At 45.8% G+C, this 18,285-nt stretch overlaps 1 protein-coding gene and 1 long non-coding RNA gene across 17 annotated transcripts in view; one reads left to right on the top strand and one right to left on the bottom strand.

The window, feature by feature from the left end:
- LOC122230966 overlaps positions 1 to 8,283 on the bottom strand; it is a 44,883-nt gene extending 36,600 nt beyond the window's left edge. For 4 of the 6 annotated variants that reach the window (XR_006208021.1, XR_006208023.1, XR_006208024.1 and 1 more), the window contains exons 1-2: positions 8,019 to 8,283; positions 6,824 to 6,890 (exon numbers count right to left, since the gene is read on the bottom strand). This is a non-coding gene — a long non-coding RNA (uncharacterized LOC122230966). The other 2 variants (XR_006208025.1, XR_006208022.1) reach the window with 2 other exon arrangements.
- MSANTD4 (Myb/SANT DNA binding domain containing 4 with coiled-coils) lies at positions 579 to 15,152 on the top strand. Of its 11 annotated transcripts, none has more exons than XM_042957473.1 (4): positions 1,739 to 1,837; positions 3,148 to 3,220; positions 11,718 to 12,332; positions 12,997 to 15,152. In XM_042957473.1, the coding sequence occupies exons 3-4, from the start codon at positions 11,871 to 11,873 to the stop codon at positions 13,576 to 13,578; spliced, it is 1,044 nt and encodes a 347-aa protein (XP_042813407.1). In that variant the 5' UTR covers positions 1,739 to 1,837; positions 3,148 to 3,220; positions 11,718 to 11,870; the 3' UTR covers positions 13,579 to 15,152. The 11 variants fall into 11 exon arrangements, 10 of the variants coding, with proteins under 10 accessions (XP_042813413.1, XP_042813407.1, XP_042813414.1 ...); XR_006208019.1 differs by lacking the exons at positions 1,739 to 1,837; positions 3,148 to 3,220 and adding an exon at positions 8,399 to 8,640 and having other exon boundaries at positions 12,997 to 13,707; positions 14,965 to 15,152; XM_042957476.1 differs by lacking the exons at positions 1,739 to 1,837; positions 3,148 to 3,220 and adding exons at positions 8,399 to 8,598; positions 9,345 to 9,431.
- The last annotated feature ends 3,133 nt before the right edge of the window (positions 15,153 to 18,285 follow it).

The raw sequence follows: 18,285 nt of genomic DNA, 5'->3' as shown, positions 1-18,285 counted from the left end.
GAATGATTTTGCGTGGCAGGCAGCGCCCTCAAGTGCTACTGCTTAAAAGAATAAATAAAAATAAAATAAAAGGGTTTCCATTTCAATGTGGCAGAATTCCCTATTTTCAGAAGTTCAGAAAAAAAAAATGGCTTGAAATAGCATGAAATGACCAGACAGACATGCCTGAAACCCCATGCTTCAATCTCCCTGACCACAAATGGGAAGAACACTTATTTGAACAGAAATGAGAATTTTATCTCCCTTGTAGCCTTTTTGTAGACTTTGCGGACTTCTTATTAAATAATGGACAGTAAAGCAAATTGCTTTCATCTCTTGAAAGGCTTCCTTCTTTCTTAAATGACTTTGAAGTTTTTCTCCCCTTTTTGAGCATTCATACAGATAAGCGTATTTTAAAAACTGACCAGAATGGAACGGTGAACATATCTGGGAAAGCAACTATCACTATGGCAACAATGAATGTGTCTGACATTTAGTCTTTCCATTATTCTCTGTTACTATAGTAATGAAACCTTGTATTCTTGACACCATTTCCAAATTCTATTAAAATAAAGCTCCTCTCGCCTCAGAGAAGGAGGGAGGGCCAGAACTATTAATGCACAAGATGTCTAAGAATGTTTTCCAGCACTGGGACACAGACGATGTGAGACACTTTGCTACACTTTAATCGAACTGAGAAAAACATGCTTAAAAGGTGGGAAAAGCACAGAGGCAAAAACTCAGTAAGTACAACAAAAGTAAAGTAAATTTTTGTTATTAAAAATCAGGATCTGATTTGGGGCACCTGGTTGGCTCAGTCAATAGAATGTGTGATTCTTGATCATGGGGTTGTGAATTCAAATTAAGTAATTGGGAGATTACTTAAAATCTTCAAAAAAATCAGCCTTTTATCTTAAACACATAAAAACAGTTTTAATTTACAAGATATTGAAATTTAACATCAAATATTAATGGATAAGGAGAATTTTTGTTTCTTCTTAGAAGAAACACAGAGGAGGATAATGGCAACTAAGGGTCACAAAAATTAGTAAAGCCATTACTTGGGGGTTTTGAGGGGTTTCTGTGTTTAAGAAAATATTATCTGGGGCGCCTGGGTGGCTCAGTTGGTTAAATGTCCGACTTTGGCTCAGGTCATGATCTCGTGGTCCGTAAGTTCGAGCCCCGAGTCAGGCTCCGGGCTGACAGCTTGGAGTCTGGAGCCTGCTTTGAATTCTGATTTTTTTCTCTCTCTCTCTGCACCTCCCCACTCACACACTCTCTCTCTCTCTCTCTCAAAAATAAACATTTTTTTAAAAAAAGAAAATATCTGATGTATTATTCATCAATGCTGAAACTTTGAATTGGGAACCAGAATATTATTAGGTTATTATTAAATTATTATCTGCAATAGTGGAAACATGCTTCAGCGACACATTTCTAATAAGAGATAAGCAGGGAGGGATTTAGAAGGAAAAGTGGGGGTGGGGGGAGGAGTAGTGAGTGAGAGTGTTGTGTAGGACAAGGGGTAATCAAAGGGAAAGTGAGTGATCATGTAAGAGAGCTAAGGCAGTATAAGAACCAAAAACAGGAAAAGGTAGACAGACGATCCAGAGACAGAGCCAAAGATCCTGGGAGGGATGTCTTCTATGACCTATAGCTTATGCCACAAGGGTTACTGATACATCATCAGATCTGGAAGTTGCCACTGATTTCTGCAAGCTTTTTCAGTTCTACAGTAATTCAGAAAAAAACTGTTCATTGCTAGGAGACAAAGTATTCATAAGGGTTCGGTGAAGCGTGGGGCTGAAACCAATGGAAGCCATCCTGGCCCCAACACTCCCTTGCTCTGTAACCTGGGGTAAGCCTCCTACCCGTTCTGAGCCTCATTTTTCTTTTTCATAAAATGATGATACATGGGACACCTGGGTGGGTCAGTCAGTTAGGCATCCGACTTTTGATTTCTGCTAAGGTCATGATCTCAGGGTTGTAGGACTGAGACCCGTGTTAGGCTCTGCACTGAGCATGGAGGCTGCTTGAGATTCTCTCTCTCTCTCCCCTCCTCTGCCCCTTTCCCCAGTCATTCTCTCTCTCTAAAAAAAGAGAATAGAATAGAATAGAATAAAAATAAAAATAACATGATACCTCCTAACCTTAGTTTCCCTAATTGTAAGCCCCTTCAAAGAGATAATATGTGCAAGTATTTAACAGGGTCTAGTGCCTAGTAAGCACCCAGCAAGTGTAGCTGTTACATTTTCTAGCTAGGAATTAAGGGAAGGGAAAGGGGTAGAATTTGCAAAAGACACAACATGGGTGTATTTTGTCTTAAGTTTTTTTTTGTCTTTTGTTTCCCAAGTCATTAAGTATTTGAGAAATTAAGTAATTTGATACAGAATAACGTGCTCTCTGGAGTAGCACACAGGGAGGGTGCGGAGAACCTGAGCTGGAGCTCCCCATACCTCCCCTGACTGGTGGCGTGGTCTCAGGTGACCAGAGGAGCCACACAGCACTCAGCTGTCTGTTTTGTAAGATGGTGATAAAAGGGTAACATCCTGAGGACAGAAAGGAAGGTCAGAGATTATAAATGAAGCGTAATAATTAACAAACTCCTCTGGATTTACGTCTTTATGAAGTTCGAAATTACTTTGAAACATGATCAATCCCCTGGATCCCCCATATCCATCTTGTTAACCATGGTTTATATCTGTTATTTTCACTTCTTGGCCGTGCAGAGGTAGCATGTGCATTAAAGGGCACTAAGGGAGTGTTTGTTTGGAAATGGGGAGACAGGCTAAAATCTGAGGTGCTCTTTGTTCCTGGGTCTTGTGAAATGCTTTTCTTTTTTTTTTTCTGTGCCCCTTCTGACCTTTGTTCTTGCTTGTATAATTGAACCCAAAAAGTCTGGCCAGGAATCACAGCTCCTATCTTTTAAAAAATTTAAATAAGGTGCACCTGGCTGGCTCAGTCTGTAGAGCACGTGACTCGATCTCAGTCAGGGTCATGAGTTCAAGCCCCAAGTTGGGCACAGAGATCACTGAAAATAAGAAAGTAAATGAGCTGAGTAACCGAAAGCAAGTTTTCTAGGCCCACCCGGGATCCCATTTACATTTGTGTTATTGTTATTGCATACTGAGCACAACAACTATTATTCCCCACAAATTATGTGAACAGGAAACATATCAAGAAGGAAGTCTGCCCAGAGACAGCACAGCGGTGGTGTTTGGAAGCCATTCTGTGGAAAGCGGTAAGGAAGTAAGGTCAAAGCAGTGGACGACGTGGCCCAGAGCAGCTTCTGGGCAGCTCCTGACCACTGACAGATGGCCTAAGGCCACTGTTCAGAGGAACTACGTGACTTCGGTCCATTCCACAACCCGAAATCGAAATTTGTTTTGGAGCAAAGAGTAAATCCAAGGTATGTGCGAGGTGCTGGGTATAAGAGGCACGTGACACGACCCTCACCTTTGAGGAGCTTCTAACACAGTCCAAAAACATTAGGAAAAGAAGGTATTCTGTGGGGGAGTGTTGTTGCCCCCTGACTCCACTAAAATCTTTCCAAATGTTTTGGCCACCTTCAAATCCCCAGGTCACAGGAACAAGCGTTTCGAGGGGGGGTCACAGGATGGGGTTTGAGTGTAGACTGCCTGGGTTTACACTGTGGGTCTGCTACTGATTAACCGTGCAGGCTTGGAAAGATACCTAACATCACTTATGCTTAGTTTCCTCATCTAAACAGTATTAGGGTTGTTATAATAGTTAACTAGATTCATGTATATGAAGCCCTTAGATCAGTGGCTGGTACAGAATAGTATAAGGTACTTATTTTTGAAGTGAAATGAGCAAAGACGCCCGGCCAGTGGATGAAAAGCCCCCACCTCCAAAACTCTGTGTAATTCTTGCAACAGGAACTTACAAATGAGTGTGCATGAACTGGTGCAGCCACTGTGGAAAACGGTATGGAGGTTCCTCAAAAAATTAAAAACAGAACTACTCACGACCCAGCAATTGCACTACTAGGTATTTATCCAAGGGATTCAGGTGTGCTGTTTGAAGGGGCACATGCACCCCAACTTTTATATTAGCACTATCAACAACAGCCAAAGTATGGAAAGAGCCCAAATGTCTATTGATGGATGAACGATTAAAGATGTGGTGTATATATATACAACGGAGCATTGCTTGGCAATCAAAAAGAAGGAAGTCTTGTCATTTGCAACAATGTGGATGGAACTAGAGTATATTATGCTAAGTGAAATTAGTCAGATAAAGACAAATATCATAGGACTTCACTCATATACGGAATAACATACAATACAGATGAACATAAGGGAAGAAAAGCCAAAATAATATAAAAACAAGGAGGGGAACAAAACATAAGAGACTCTTAAATACAGACAGCAAACTGACGGCTGCCAGAGGGGGTGTGGGTGGGGGGATGGTTGGTCTAAATGGGTCAGGGGCTTTAGGGAAGACACTTGCTGGGATGAGCACTGGGTGTTATACAGAGGGGATGAATCACTGGAATCTACTTCTGAAATCATTATTGCACTATATGCTAACTTGGATGTAAATTAAAAAATAAATTAATTAATTAATTAAATTAAAAAAAAAGAATGTGTGTGCATAAAAAGAACCAAGAGGTTACAAACACTGACAGTCATTTCTCAAAGTGAGAAAACAGTATGATTAATCTTTACTACTAAAATAAAATTTTTGCATGTTTTTCTGTTGACACATTATGCAAAAAGGTCCAGACCAACTTCACTAAACATTCAGTATATATTTGGAATGGGTCAATTTAAAATACAGGCTATTTTGCATGAATAAAGCTCATTCTGCAGGGGACTCAAAGATACAGATGGTCATCCCATGAAACTGTTAAAACTGTCTTCAACAAGAGGTCTGACTGCCAAACAGGAGAGAGAAACCACAAGTATATATACGCCAAAAGCGAATTTTTTTAAACGGGCTCCAAACAGAAAGTCACCAGGGCACACATTCCAACTTGCAAAAATAGATTTGTAGTCGATCTGTTTCTCCCCTGGGAAACTCCATGTCCAGGAGCACAGGGATGAAAACCGTGATTATCTTCTGAAAAAGTGCCGTGAATGGTTTCCTACTAAGGACTGGCCCGCATTATTTCATTGGCTACTCCAGGAGAGACCAAACCTCCCACCGGAAACAAAACTGGCAACTCACCCACAGCGGATGCTGGTGGGAATGCTGGGACCCATCTGACTTCTGGACATTTGATACCAGACTCATCTTGGAAATGAAACTCTGCCATCCCTACCTCTCGCTTTGAGGATTATCATTTTTAAATAGCTCGAGTTCTAACATCTTCTATTTTTTCTAGTTGTAAAGAGAAACAAAATCCACAGGAAAAGAGCTGCAACAATTTCTACAGGAACCGTACTGGCTTTCCGTTCAATGTAAAGTTTTTAGAAACACAAAATTTGCCAGTGAAAAGCTTTCAATGTCACTTTATAAACTGTTATAACTTAACTGATAGATGATGAAAATTGCAAGCAATCTGGCGACACCGCAGAGGACAGAACTGAATGAGTTTTATTTCGTCAGTGTTCAGTTTGAATCACCAAAGGCGTGTTCGCCAGCCTAAATGCCAGGTGCTGTGTTAGGTGCTACCGATACAAGGGGAAGAATAGCAATTCAGGAGAAATCTACATAAGACGACTTATAAGCATAAAACTCATAGGAAAAAGGACAAGTTGATCTGTTCAAAGGTTGTCAGGGAAAAGCTGGTGTTGAAGAACAAGACTATGTCACAGGGACAAGACAGGAGGAAGGACATGTGCAAAGACAAAAGTGGGGAGTGAATGCAGCACAACGCAGTCACTGTTGATATAAAATGTAGGTTAGAACATGTCTGCTGGGCTACATTTATCTTAACTAAACTGCATTTGGAGGAGAGACAGCCAAATGATCTCCTTCTTTCCCTTTGATTAAACAATAGGCAATGAAACAGAAATCTTTTAGCTAACGATTATATTCTCATTCTGAGACTTTCAATAAGCTGTGGCCAAGCACAGCCTACAACAGCCTTGTCTAATAGAAATGTAATGCAAACCACATGCAGAAGATTCAATTTCCTATTAGCCTCACTTTAAAAAGTAAAACAATAACAACAAAAAAACACACAGGCAAAGTTAATTTTAATAATATAGTTTCCTTAACCCAATTATGCAAAATTTTATAATTTCACTTACAATCAATATGACAATTGTCAATGAGACACGGTACATTTTTATACTAAATCTTTGAAATCCTGTGTATGTTTTACTCTTACAGTACATCTCAATTCCGATGCTATTTTTTTTTATCAGAAATACTCCATTTGTATTTAGATTCCAAAAAATGTACAGTTGAAAAAGTAGATTCACATAACTCAAGTTTTCCAAACGTACCTATAAGTTATCCAATCACTGAATTGACTGAATTCCATTTTTAAAGAAAAATTAAGAACTAAAATTCAGTTATTCAGTTGCCCTAGCCAGATTTCAGGCGCTCTCTGGCTAGTGGCTACCACAGCTGGGCGGCTCAGTTCTAGAATAAGTGTGTAAGAACCTGGCATCAGATCTCTAGCCTGAAGTTAATATTAGCAAAAATCAAATCAGTAAACAGACTATCAGGTTCAGAATGGGGTCATGACATTAGGCATTTGGGATGACCCTCCGTCTCTCCCTTGTTGGCCCACTTGCACTCACGCAAGTTAGAGTGGAGAAAAATAACGACGGTGTCTAGGATAGGTCTTGCACTCAGCCTGAGACAGAGGTTTCATCGCAAGAACGTGAAAGAGTTCCTAGGAAAGCAGAAGGTTCTTAGTACTTACGGACACATTCCAGGTGTGATCTCTGCTACTGAAGTAAAATATAATGGATTCAACACGTGGACATTCTCTGAAAGGGAAAAGAGAGAAAGCATCTGGTTATATATAATTGGGATGGAGTGCTGTCTTACCTTCCCACCGCACCCACCTGAGAAACATCCACCACAAACAAAATCCAAAATTAAAAAATCCAAGTTCTCATATTAAAAAAAAAAACAACCCACAACACCTGTTTGTTTTAATTAGGCAAAAGTATAGGCAGGCTTGTCACACGAACTCTTAAGTGCAATCTGGAAGATTAAACCCATCATCACATTTCAAAGACCCTATTCCACAAGCACTTCCTATTTTGTGGACTGGAGTTCCTCCAGGAACATCCAGCAAGCATCCACCGTTCATCGGGAATATTCCATCCTTTATTCACCAAATGTCTCTTGAGTGCCTTATATTCTAGGCACTGTGCTGGGCAGAGAAAGTACAACAGTGAATAAGAAAGACCACCCCCATGGAACAGGTCAGAAGAGCTGACAGATGGAGGGTACCCCCCTCCCAAGGTGAAGGGTTGGAGTAGGATTTAATAGGATGCCAGGTGGTGCCTTGGACCACACTTAGCCTGACCCTTGTTATTTACCTGAATTACAGATGTAGCTGAGCATCCTTTAACCGGGGAAACCTACATCAGAGAGACAACTCGGAGGGAGAAGCCGGTGAATGGAGGGAAGGGAAGGCTACCTTTAGAAATAACTCGTGAACCGAGCCGCGAGTCTGGCAGGGAAGACCAGGGAGCGGAAATTACAGGGGGATGCAATGCAACACAATGTCCCAACCACCATCACAGCTAGAAACAGACAACCCGGCTGGGGCGGGGAGGTTGTGCAGGGATATTGATGGAAGACCAAGAAACCCTTGGAAAAGCTCTGCACTACCTGCGAGGACTGAGGCCGCACCCAGCAACTGCACACCCACCGCCCCGGCCACAGTGGGAAGAAGGGACCACATGGCCAGAGCCATCAGTGACTTAAGGACTGAGGGTGGCGGTGCAAGACGCGACTGTCAAGGGCCACAGAGGAGTAGACAGCGAGGGAGGAAAGCACACAGGAAAACTACTAAGATATGGTCAACAGGTCAAATGTTTTTGGAGGCGTCAAGTGACACAAGGACACTAAGTGACAGTCGGGTTGAGCAGTAAGGAAATCACCGGTTTGTGGCAGGGGCGGCCTCAGAGCTCAGAGGTGCGGCCGAGGCGAAGCTGAACCTCACTCGATAGGGAGGTGAGAGCGGACTAGGACGCAGGTGGAGCCACGCCTAGGCTTCACTTCCCCTCTGCCCTTTTAGCAGGTGAGGGTCAAGGACAGAGGGAGCGTTTGGAGGCGGGGCAGCCAGGGCCCCAATCAGAAGGAAAAGCGCCACGGGCTGATCGCGAGGAACCAATCCGCTTCTAGAGTCCACTTGACTGACAGAGCTTCGCGCCAACGCCCGAGCACAGAGCGGGAGGCCACGAATCACAAGAGTGCGGAACCCCAGAGCACTAACCCGGAACCGGTTGGGGACTCGATTCCCATTGTGAGGCCAGACCTGGGGCGGGCCGTCGGCCAGAACGGCAATACCCTCTGGACCAATGGATGAGACGTCTCGCATGAGTGGCAGCCATACCATCCAATGGGTGGAGGCTTGAGGCGGGCGAAGTTAGTGGGCGGGGAATCAGGGAGGCATCTCCCCACCCCCCGGGCCCCAGCCCCGTAAGAGGCGATCGGGTGGAGGTGCGGTCGGGGTCGCAGGTGAGCGGTTCTGCCCTGGATGAGCCGGCAGCGCCGCGGACGGTGGGTGCCCTAGAGGCGGGGAGGGTCCCGGCGGCAGGTGGCCGTCCCTGCGCTGCTGGCTTTGGCCCTGGGGGTGCGTCGTAGCGGGACTACGACGCCGCGAGGACCACGAGTCCGCGCGGGGCGGGTGGAAGGGCTGTATCAGCTCCCGTCCGCGCCCCTCATCGGAGCTCCGACCTCCGCCCAGGCTGCCCATAGGTGCGGTGGCGGGGCCCGGCCACCTCCCCCGGGTGGCCTCCCGGGAGCGCAGCCGTCCCCCGCCCGCCCCGAGTCCTCCTCGCGGCTGTGAGCGGGCGGCCCCCCGAGAGCGCGGCGGGGACGGGGAGACACGTTTACCTGCTCGGAGGATAGGCGGCCCTGAAGTGACCCGCAGGTGTCCACCTATCACAACTTGAGACAAGAGCATCCTCCTGCTTGGCCGGGAAGCGAATTTCCTAGAAGACCGTGTGGGCGCGGGGAGGGGGGTGGGGGACTTGGGGAAGTTTCTATAGTTTGTGATGCCTTTTTTTTTTTTTTCTTGAGCCACCTAACGAATTTACCAAAAAAAAAAAAGTTTGTGCCCACAATTGAGTGCCTGAATGTCCTTCTCACAGCTCTTAATTTTGCCTTCTCGCGCAGTGTTTAGGAACTTCATTCTTAAGTGTTAGTCCTTAAAAAAAAAAAAAATGTTTTAATATGCCTTTGGTGGTACATCATTCTCACAGGGATGACGTAAGCGAACTGCTGTACCTCTTTGCAGCCAGTGAGAAGTGACTGTCCGCGAGGACTTAAGGAAGACGGCCATTCTCTGGGTCAGGGCTTGCAAGAGCTGCGAATCTTTGGAGGTTGCAACCACCGAATTGCCTTCTGCAAAGATAGGGAACACAACCAGTATGAAAAGGAGAGTGCTGGACACCTGAAATGGCATCTTTGCACGTTTTAGGAAGCAGTTCTCTATCCCCAGCACCAAGAGTATGTGCCCGGCACGTAGTAGGAGCTCAATAAATATTTGAGTACGTTATTGGGTAATGGAGGATAGAAATCCAAGCTATGTTATAGAGGAATCAAAGTGCAAAGGAAACAACAGAGAAAAAAAAAAAAACTTCCTGGAAACATAGCTTAGCTTTTAGCCATGCACAGGTAGTGCCCACATTTCAACTCAGGTGCAAATTTCAGTTGATTTTGGTACTTTATTACATTAATCAGGTGTCATAGGTTTTCACACAATTAAGCTGTAAGCACCTGGAGATCTAAGATACATTTACACAGGAATAATGTTGTGCTAAATCGTATTCGTACTCTTACATAGCTTTTATTGCATATATCCCATTATAAAGCTGTGGTATAGTTTATTCATCTAATCTTTTGATGGATGTTTGTGTTTTTACCATGCTTTTCCCTTAAAAAATATGATAGCATTTTTTAAAGGGTTGAAGAAGTTATTTAAATGCCCTGAAACATTCTATATCTTTTGCAAACAAAAAGTCCTATCAATACATTGTAAGTATTTAATATGATACGGAATTTGATATTATTTTAGCTGTTCTATTTTTAAAGACATCAAACCTGCTGATTCCATATTAAAAATGTGTCTTTGATAACCTACTCATTATTGATCCATACAGACTATGGTAGCAAAATAGCATTTTTGCTTAAAATTTTCTTTTTCACAGTTTCGTAGAACTTGTGATGTTTTTACGTTTTTCGGCATAGTGAAAGGGTGGGTAGTTTATCTAAAGGCTTCACGTAATTTTACAAACTGTTTCTTGCCTATACTGACTTGGGCTGCCTTTTCCTTTTAAACATATGCTTTGCCCATGGAAGTGTGTCAGCTTTGGTAGCTTAGCTTCCTTGAGTTATTGTCTCTCACTTTCTGACCTCTCCCATTCCCTCATCACCTTATTTTAAGTTGTGTTTGTACTTCCTGTTTGTTAGGCACAGTGTTAGGTATTGAAGATGACAGCCTTTGGAGCCAGTGGGCTCCAGACCTTCCTAGATCCTCCTAGATCCTTCTCGATCCTTCTCCCACGTCCTCCTCGATCCTCCTCGATCCTTCTCCCAGACCCTCCTAGTGCTGCAGCAATGGTACAGGAAGGCAAAAAAGCCCAGTTTTCACTGGAGTAATTCTCTGAAGTGTGTGCTGCAACATAGGTACTAAGGAGAAGCATATCCGGGCTGCTTTAATGTGTAGAGCACGTTGAGAAGCACAGTTTGCTTCGCTTCTTTCTTCTAAGTATATTAAAAATACGGAAGACATGTATAAAGATATATGTGTTCTATATATAAGCAAAAATATTCTATAACTTGTAAAAGGTATACACAAGTATATTTAAAAATAAACCTAGTGGGGCACCTGGGTGGCTCAGTCGGTTGGGGGTCCGGTTTCGGCCCGGGTCATGATTTCCCAGTTGGTGGGTTCGAGTGCCCCGTCGGGCTCTGTGCTGACAGCTCAGAGCCTGGAGCCTGCTTTGAATTCTGTGTCTCCTCTTCTCGCTGTCCCGCTCAGGCTCTGTCTCGCTCTCTCAATAATAAACGTTAAAAAATCTAAAAAAATAAATAAAATAAACCTAGTTTATAAATATAGTACCTCGTAAGTCACCTCTAGAGGAAAGCTGAGTACTTGACCAGCCCATTTTATAATTTAAATTACATAAGGAATGTTAGGCCAGAGTGCTAATTAAATGTGATCCTTTAACATTACAAGTGTTCTAGAATGTTCACTGAACTGACGTAGGATCTGATGTGCAAACAAGTGCATAATTTTTGTCAGGTATCCATGTCCTAGGCCGAGGGGACCGTGTGTGCAGAGGCTCCAAGCGGGGGAGGGGTGGACAGAACGGGTAATGGGAAGGCCAGTGTGGCCGGAGCAGAAAAGTAACTGGGGGTGGAGGAGAGTGAGCAGGCCAAGAGCGTCAGGCAGTGGTGAGGAGCCCTAGCGGGAGCCCAGGTGAGAACAAGCGGTCAGGGACAGGGGTGACAGCCGCAGAGGCAGAGGGTGGGCGGTTTTGAACCGCATTTACAGGGACGTGTGTCCAGCTTCTTGGGTGGAGGTACATTGCAAAGTTGCAAGTGGACTGATTTTCTCCTTTTCTCTTTAGGAATTGTCCAGCCTGCCCGTGCTACTAGATGAACGGAAGACTGATTTAGACAAAGCGCCTCGAAGGGACTGCCCTTGATTTTTGTACTTTGTAGCCTTTGTCAGCTTTTCACACCTTCTCTGACCGTGAAAACTCTGCACTTAAGCAAGGAAAATGAAGCAGTTGAAAAGGAAGAGAAAAAGCAACTTCAGTGTTCAAGAAACTCAGACCCTTTTGAAAGAAATTACCAAACGCAAAGAAGTCATTTTTTCCAAGCAGCTCAACACGACGATTAATGTGATGAAGCGGATGGCGTGGGAGGAGATCGCACAGTGTGTGAACGCCGTGGGGGAAGGCGAGCAGAGGACGGGGACGGAGGTGAAAAGACGGTACCTGGACTGGCGGGCGCTTATGAAGAGAAAGAGGATGAAGGCCAACATTAAGCTGGTTGGCTCAGGGTTCCCCCTCCCCACCTCCGATCTAGACGACTCTCTCACCGAAGAGATGGACGACAAGATCGCATTCCGCAACGATCCCAACTTTGACTGGCAGAACGTGGCAGATTTCAGGGATGCAGGTGGATCCTTAACTGAGGTCAAAGTGGAAGAGGAGGAAAGAGACCCCCAGAGTCCCGAAGTAAGTACTGGCCTGGGAATCCTCTTTCTCCTTTTATTCCTTCAGTTCTGATGTGGGAGACTGTGATAGTCCGGGCACAGTTAAGATCCCAGTTTTCAAGCCAAGTCACAAGTTTGACCTAACAGTGTCATTCCATTGCTCTTCCGGTCACGAATCTCTCTTTTAACCCACGTATCCTTCTCTTAATTACATACCCGGTTGAACAGCGTGGGTGGGCGAGGGTGCTGGCTCTCCGCGCCATCGAACATCCCTGTATAAGCTTTGACTCCCCCAAATTAACTACTAACAGCCTGCGGTTGACGGGAAGCCTTATCATTAACATAAAGTCAATTAACACATGATCTGTATGTTATGTGTACCATATATTGTATTCTTAACATGAAGCAAGCTATAGCAAATAGTTAAGAAAGTTGTAAGAGAAGATCCGTTTCCGGTCCTGCACCGCACTGAGCGAGAAAATGTACGTGTAAGTGGACCCGCACAGCTCCAGCCCGCGTTGTTGAAGGGTCACCTGTATTAGTGACAACAGGCAAGTCTTGGTCAATATCTTTCAAAACCCCAGTGGTTTTCTGTGCTCGCACGGTGCACAAAGCCTTAAAGCAGTGTTTAGACACATTGCCCGCCGAAGCAGAGATACGTCCTGAAAAGTGCTTTGTCCTTCTAGTTTGAGATCGAGGAGGAGGAGGAGATGCTGTCGGCCGTCATCCCGGACTCCAGGAGGGAGAGCGAGCTCCCCGACTTCCCCCACATCGAGGAGTTCTTCACCCTGAACTCCACGCCGTCCCGTTCCGCCTACGACGAGCCCCACGTGCTGGTCAACCTGGAGAAGCAGAAGCTGGAGCTGGAACAGCGGCGCCTGGACGTGGAGGCCGAGCGGCTGCAGCTGGAGCGGGAGCGGCTGCGGCGCCTGGACCTGGAGGCCGAGCGGCTGCAGCTGGAGCGGGAGCGGCTGCAGCTGGAGCGGGAGCGGCTGCAGCTGGAGCGGGAGCGGCTGAGGCTGCAGGTGGTCGGCTCCGAGAAGCCGCCCTCCTCCTCCGACGGCGAGCTGGGCCAGGGCGAGAAGCCGGGGCCGCAGCCCCAGGACCTGGAAACGGAGAGGCTGAAACTCGAGAGGGAGCGCCTACAGCTTGAGAAGGAGCGGCTGCAGTTTCTGAAATTTGAGTCGGAGAAGCTGCAGATTGAGAAGGAGCGCCTACAGGTGGAGAAGGAGAGACTTCGGATCCAGAAGGAGGGCCACTTGCACTGACCGAGCTGGCTCCCCGCGTGGCACATGTCTGTGAACTGGAGCTTTCCCTCTGTGTCGGGCCACAGAACACTGGTGGAAGATGAACTGTGTTTTTCCCGGTGGCACGTCGGTGTTTGCGGGAGGACAGAGGTGGGTCCGTGTGGGGACCGTGGGTTCCGGCAGTGCGTCCGGCACACACGGCAGGGCAGGGGCCCACATGCTGCCGTCTCCACTGAGGAAAATTCCACGGTGTCCTGTGTGATCTGTGCACGCAGAGTCTCAGTTATGTCTGTGCAGTTCCAGCTCCCTGCTTCTCCCTGGGGAGGATCTTGACACCCCCCCCCCCACCTCCCCACCTCGGAGACGTTTCGTTGGGGTGTCGGGGCCAGAGCGCCCACCTCCTCCTGCTGTGCCCAGGACGGCCCCCCAGAAAGGACTTCTCCAACACAAAACGTCCGTGTTGCCGAGGCTGACGGCCCCTCGCCTCGCCTGACTCTGCACCTCTCTGGCTTTGGTTGTAGTTCCAGAATGTTAGAACCGCAGATGCTTACGTGGGTAGTTACTTCCATGGCCAAAAACTTTCACTGTGTAGCGTGATTGTGTAGTATAGTGAACATAGGCAGCGATGAGGATGGCAAGTGCTTTATTCTTGTTTCCATCTATAGATGTTTCCATCTATAACCAGAGACTCCCATCACTATAAGGGAACATCAGAGAGTGGCTGAACGGGTCACTCTGAAAAGCCGTTCATTCATCTGGGTGTTGATGCTTTAGAAGCGACATGGTTCAAGCTTAGTTGCCTTTTTCCTTTGAATTTGTGGTCTTAGTTTAGATAGAAAAATCGTCTTTTCAACCATGTACTGAAACTTTAATGTAAGTGAACGGGTGAAGCTAGTAAACGCAGTAGCGACATATACAAATGGTACTAGTAGTCCATGGGCTTGCAATCAACAAGGGTTCTATCTTGAGTTCTGGCAGCTATGGGGGAGCGGGGTGGGGGGAGAGTGTGGTCTGTATAGGCTGGGTGGTGGTGATCACAGTAGTAGCTGTGTGGGAATGAGCTAGGGAAGCCCTTAGCCCACACTGTCTGACCTGACCTGTACCATCCTGGAGAGTATTCATGACCGTCCCTGAATCAGAGGCTCAGAGAAGGAACAGGGAGCAAGAGTCTGGTCTCATACTGTGGTGTGTTTTGTCTGCGCCCCTCCTGGAGGAGCAACGTTGCTATCTCTTGTGAGACCAAGGCCTGGCGCAACGTGACTTGCCTTTAGTCCGCTGAAGGTTCTTTTCCTACCAGGTGGCTGATTCTAACGCACACCAACGCTGAGAATCACTGCTCGAGACCACTTTGTATTTTCTGAATTCCAGGCTGATACTGTAGCTTTAATACATGTCTTCTGTTGACAGGTCCTGTCTTGATTCTGTGTTTGTTCCCTGTTAATTTAAGAATGTCTTAAAACCGTATGTGACGTTGGAGTATGGACATAGAAGGAAAAAATATACTTCTGTTTTGTTACCTTGACTTCGAAATAGTGTTATTTTTCTATAGCCGGAATAAATGCTTCTACCGTAGAAATAAAATTTGCCTATGCCAACTGTCTGGAAGTTTATCATTTCCAGTGATCATCAGCGCTGTGAGGTTTGTAAGAATGCAAGAGCACAGGCCTGGGGCCTAGCCTCCGTTAAGCATCGAGCTGGCCGCTTTTCATACATTATTTTATTTGCTCTCCAAAACAACGTTTGAGCTAAGTCACGTGATCCCTACCTTCATAAGAAAGGAAATAGTGCTCATCGACTCACCTAAATACCTGACAAATGGTGTAGCAGTACCAACCCAAGATTTCACCCTATGAGCTTCGAGGGGAAGGGTGGAAATTTGCAGGTGTGGCTGTTGAGCAGAGCTCGTGCGTGAGCTTTGCCACTGCACACGGTGACAAGTCCCGTGACAGGCCCTGTGACTCGATCTCATGTGTCAAATGTCCACAAGGCCTGCCTGCCTGTGCTTCATAGTTTGATTTTTTTTTTTTTTAATAAAATGTTAGGTAAACCACAAAATGCTATTTAAATGCAAGGGATATTGGTGTTTATATTTAAAATCAGAAGATTTTCATTTTCTAGAAGCATGAAGATAGCCAATATTATTTTTGGGGTGGAGCCCTCCTAAGTTCCTGGAAGGAAGAAACTTAAAAAACAAAGGCCGCAGCAGCTTCTTACCTTACAGGGTGTTGCTGGAAGAGCTTTGGGGTTTTTTCTGTGTTTTGTTTTACTTAATGTTTTTGAGAGCTGGAGCATGAGCAGGGGAGGGACAGGGAGAGAGGGAGACACAGAATCTGAAGGAGGCTCCGAGCTGTCAGCATAGAACCCGGCACAGGACTTGAACCCACAAACCACGGGATCATGACCTCAGCTGAAGTCGGACATTCAACCGGCTGAGCCCCCCAGGCGCCCCGAGAGCTTTGGGTTTCTCATCACTCCCCAAGCTGTGGATAGATTGGGTGGGTTCTCTCCAGTAGGAAACATGATGGCTGTGTTCCTAAACTGTGGGCACTTCTGTGTCCTGACCCAGAGCTAATGTTGCTCTTGATGATTCTGCAAATAAACGGGATGGTAGAGGTTTTTCCTTCTTCCCTACTTGTTACACAGCTGCCTTTAAACACCTTCCACTTTATCCCAAGGGTACTGCTAAAATGTTAGCACTTCTGACATGGGCCGAGCTGGGAGAGACTGCTTTAGTAAAAGTATGGCTTCGTGTAACCAAAATGGAATTGGTACTGTCTGTCCACTCTACTTGTTAAAGTACACATTAAAAATTGTGGGGTGCCTGGGCTCAGTCGGTTAAGCGTTCGACTCTGGATTTCGGCTGGGGTCATGATCTCGTGGTCTGGTGAGTTCAAACCCCACGCTGGGCCCTGTCATGACAGAGCAGAGCCTGCTTGGGATTCTGTCTCCCTCTCTCTCTGCCCCTCCCCTGCTCTCTCCCTATCTTTTTCGAAATAAATAAACATCTTTTTAAAATTGTGTATTTTTTTCTAAATATTTCCAAATGGGTAAAGTTACTGTGTACTAAAGCTATGCTCATCTGTCCTGAAAGGAAGATTATCTGGACTCTTTTAAGATTGGGATAGAAATACCGGGAGCAGGAATGTGCAAAGTTTTAATTAACAGACATTTTTGGGGGGATGCTCAGCATCTATGTCCCCTTCCTGAGTTTACGGAGTTTTTTCTAGAAATCACGGTCTCTCTCATCTCCACAATCCCAGGAGGGTTAACGTAACTTCTCACTCTAGGAATAAAGTATGAAGGGCTCAGGCCCATCCGTGTATTCCATTCTCTTGCTACAGTGGTTGCTTCAGTTCTAGGCACACAAGCCATTCAGAACCAATGTATTCGTTGGGACTTCTGTAAAAGATAAGCTTTCATGGGGCGCCTGGGTGGCTCGGTCGGTTGGGTGGCCGACTTCGGCTCAGGTCATGATCTCGCTGTCCGTGAGTTCGAGCCCCGCGTCGGGCTCTGTGCTGACAGCTCAGAGCCTGGAGCCTGTTTCAGATTCTGTGTCTCCCTTTCTCTCTGACCCTCCCCCGTTCATGCTCTGTCTCTCTCTGTCTCAAAAATAAATAAACGTTAAAAAAAATTTTTTTTTTTAATAAAAATAAAAAAAAATAAAAGATAAACTTTCACACTTCCTATTGACGTCTTAGCTCCTCATCAAGTGGAGATGTCTGGACAGGCATAAAGGCATTTTTGCTGCATTGAGTGGTGCATTTGGGAAGTCTCTGTATGGAGCCTATCAGGGGAGGCTGAATAAGAGAGGGTGGTGAATTTGAGTCCTTGATGACATCATCTGAACTCCTGGATCAAACCTCACCTGCTATGGGAGGGGATTCTGAAATTTCAGTTTGACAGATCAATGCATTCGTCCCTCTTCTGTGTTTTCTTAGTTTCTGTGATTGGTCTATTTGGCACCCAGTCATCACAAGGTCAAGGTGATTGTGTGTATCTTGATTATATTAACTAGATCTTGATATATTAACTAGATCTTCTAATCTGTATTCTCGGTGCTCGGGCATTTGCAGCCTCTCTGGGGAGAGACTGCTTCCCCCAGGACTAGCCAATTCTCAGGCCTGGAGCATGTGTTTCGTATGCAAACCAACCAAGGCCGAGTCTATGCCCCCGGACACCCCCTTTATCAAACTTGCACACCCAAAGCCAGTGTTTCCCCTGCCCTAAATCAACCCAGGGCCAGGCACCAGACAGCTAGAGACAGCCCATATGGCTTAGATCCTGCCCTCAGACTTACCTGTCCTCATCTGTTGACCTGACCTACCAAATCTTCCCCAGAGAAGCTTCCAGGAAGGCTCTGTCCTCTTCCTTGGGCCTCCAATGAAAACCTGCAGCTCCCCTGTAGCCCTGCCTTGTGTGGCATGGAAACGTAATTAATAAAAACCTTTCACTGGCCTTGGCCTCAGGTCCTCAGTCAGGCATCAATACACTAAATCCTGGCTTTAATATTAGAACACTACCCCCACTATCACCTTTTTTTGGGGGGGAGGGGGTTAAGTTGTTTGAGTTTCTGTTACTTAAAACTGAAAGAGTATGGACTTATGTAGCCAAAGAAAGAAAAAAGTAAGTCACCCTAAGCTTATTGTCATCGGATAAATGTCTACCCCTTTCTTTTTTATTAGATAAACCATCTGTTCTTTTCTACCCTTCTTGTCCCCCTGATTCCAT

Source organism: Panthera tigris, chromosome D1, assembly GCF_018350195.1.
Source record: "Panthera tigris isolate Pti1 chromosome D1, P.tigris_Pti1_mat1.1, whole genome shotgun sequence".
In the NCBI taxonomy this organism is placed as follows: Eukaryota; Metazoa; Chordata; class Mammalia; order Carnivora; family Felidae; genus Panthera; species Panthera tigris.
The sequence above is the reverse complement of the archived record's forward strand: the minus strand, read 5'-3'. Positions and strand labels throughout refer to the sequence as shown.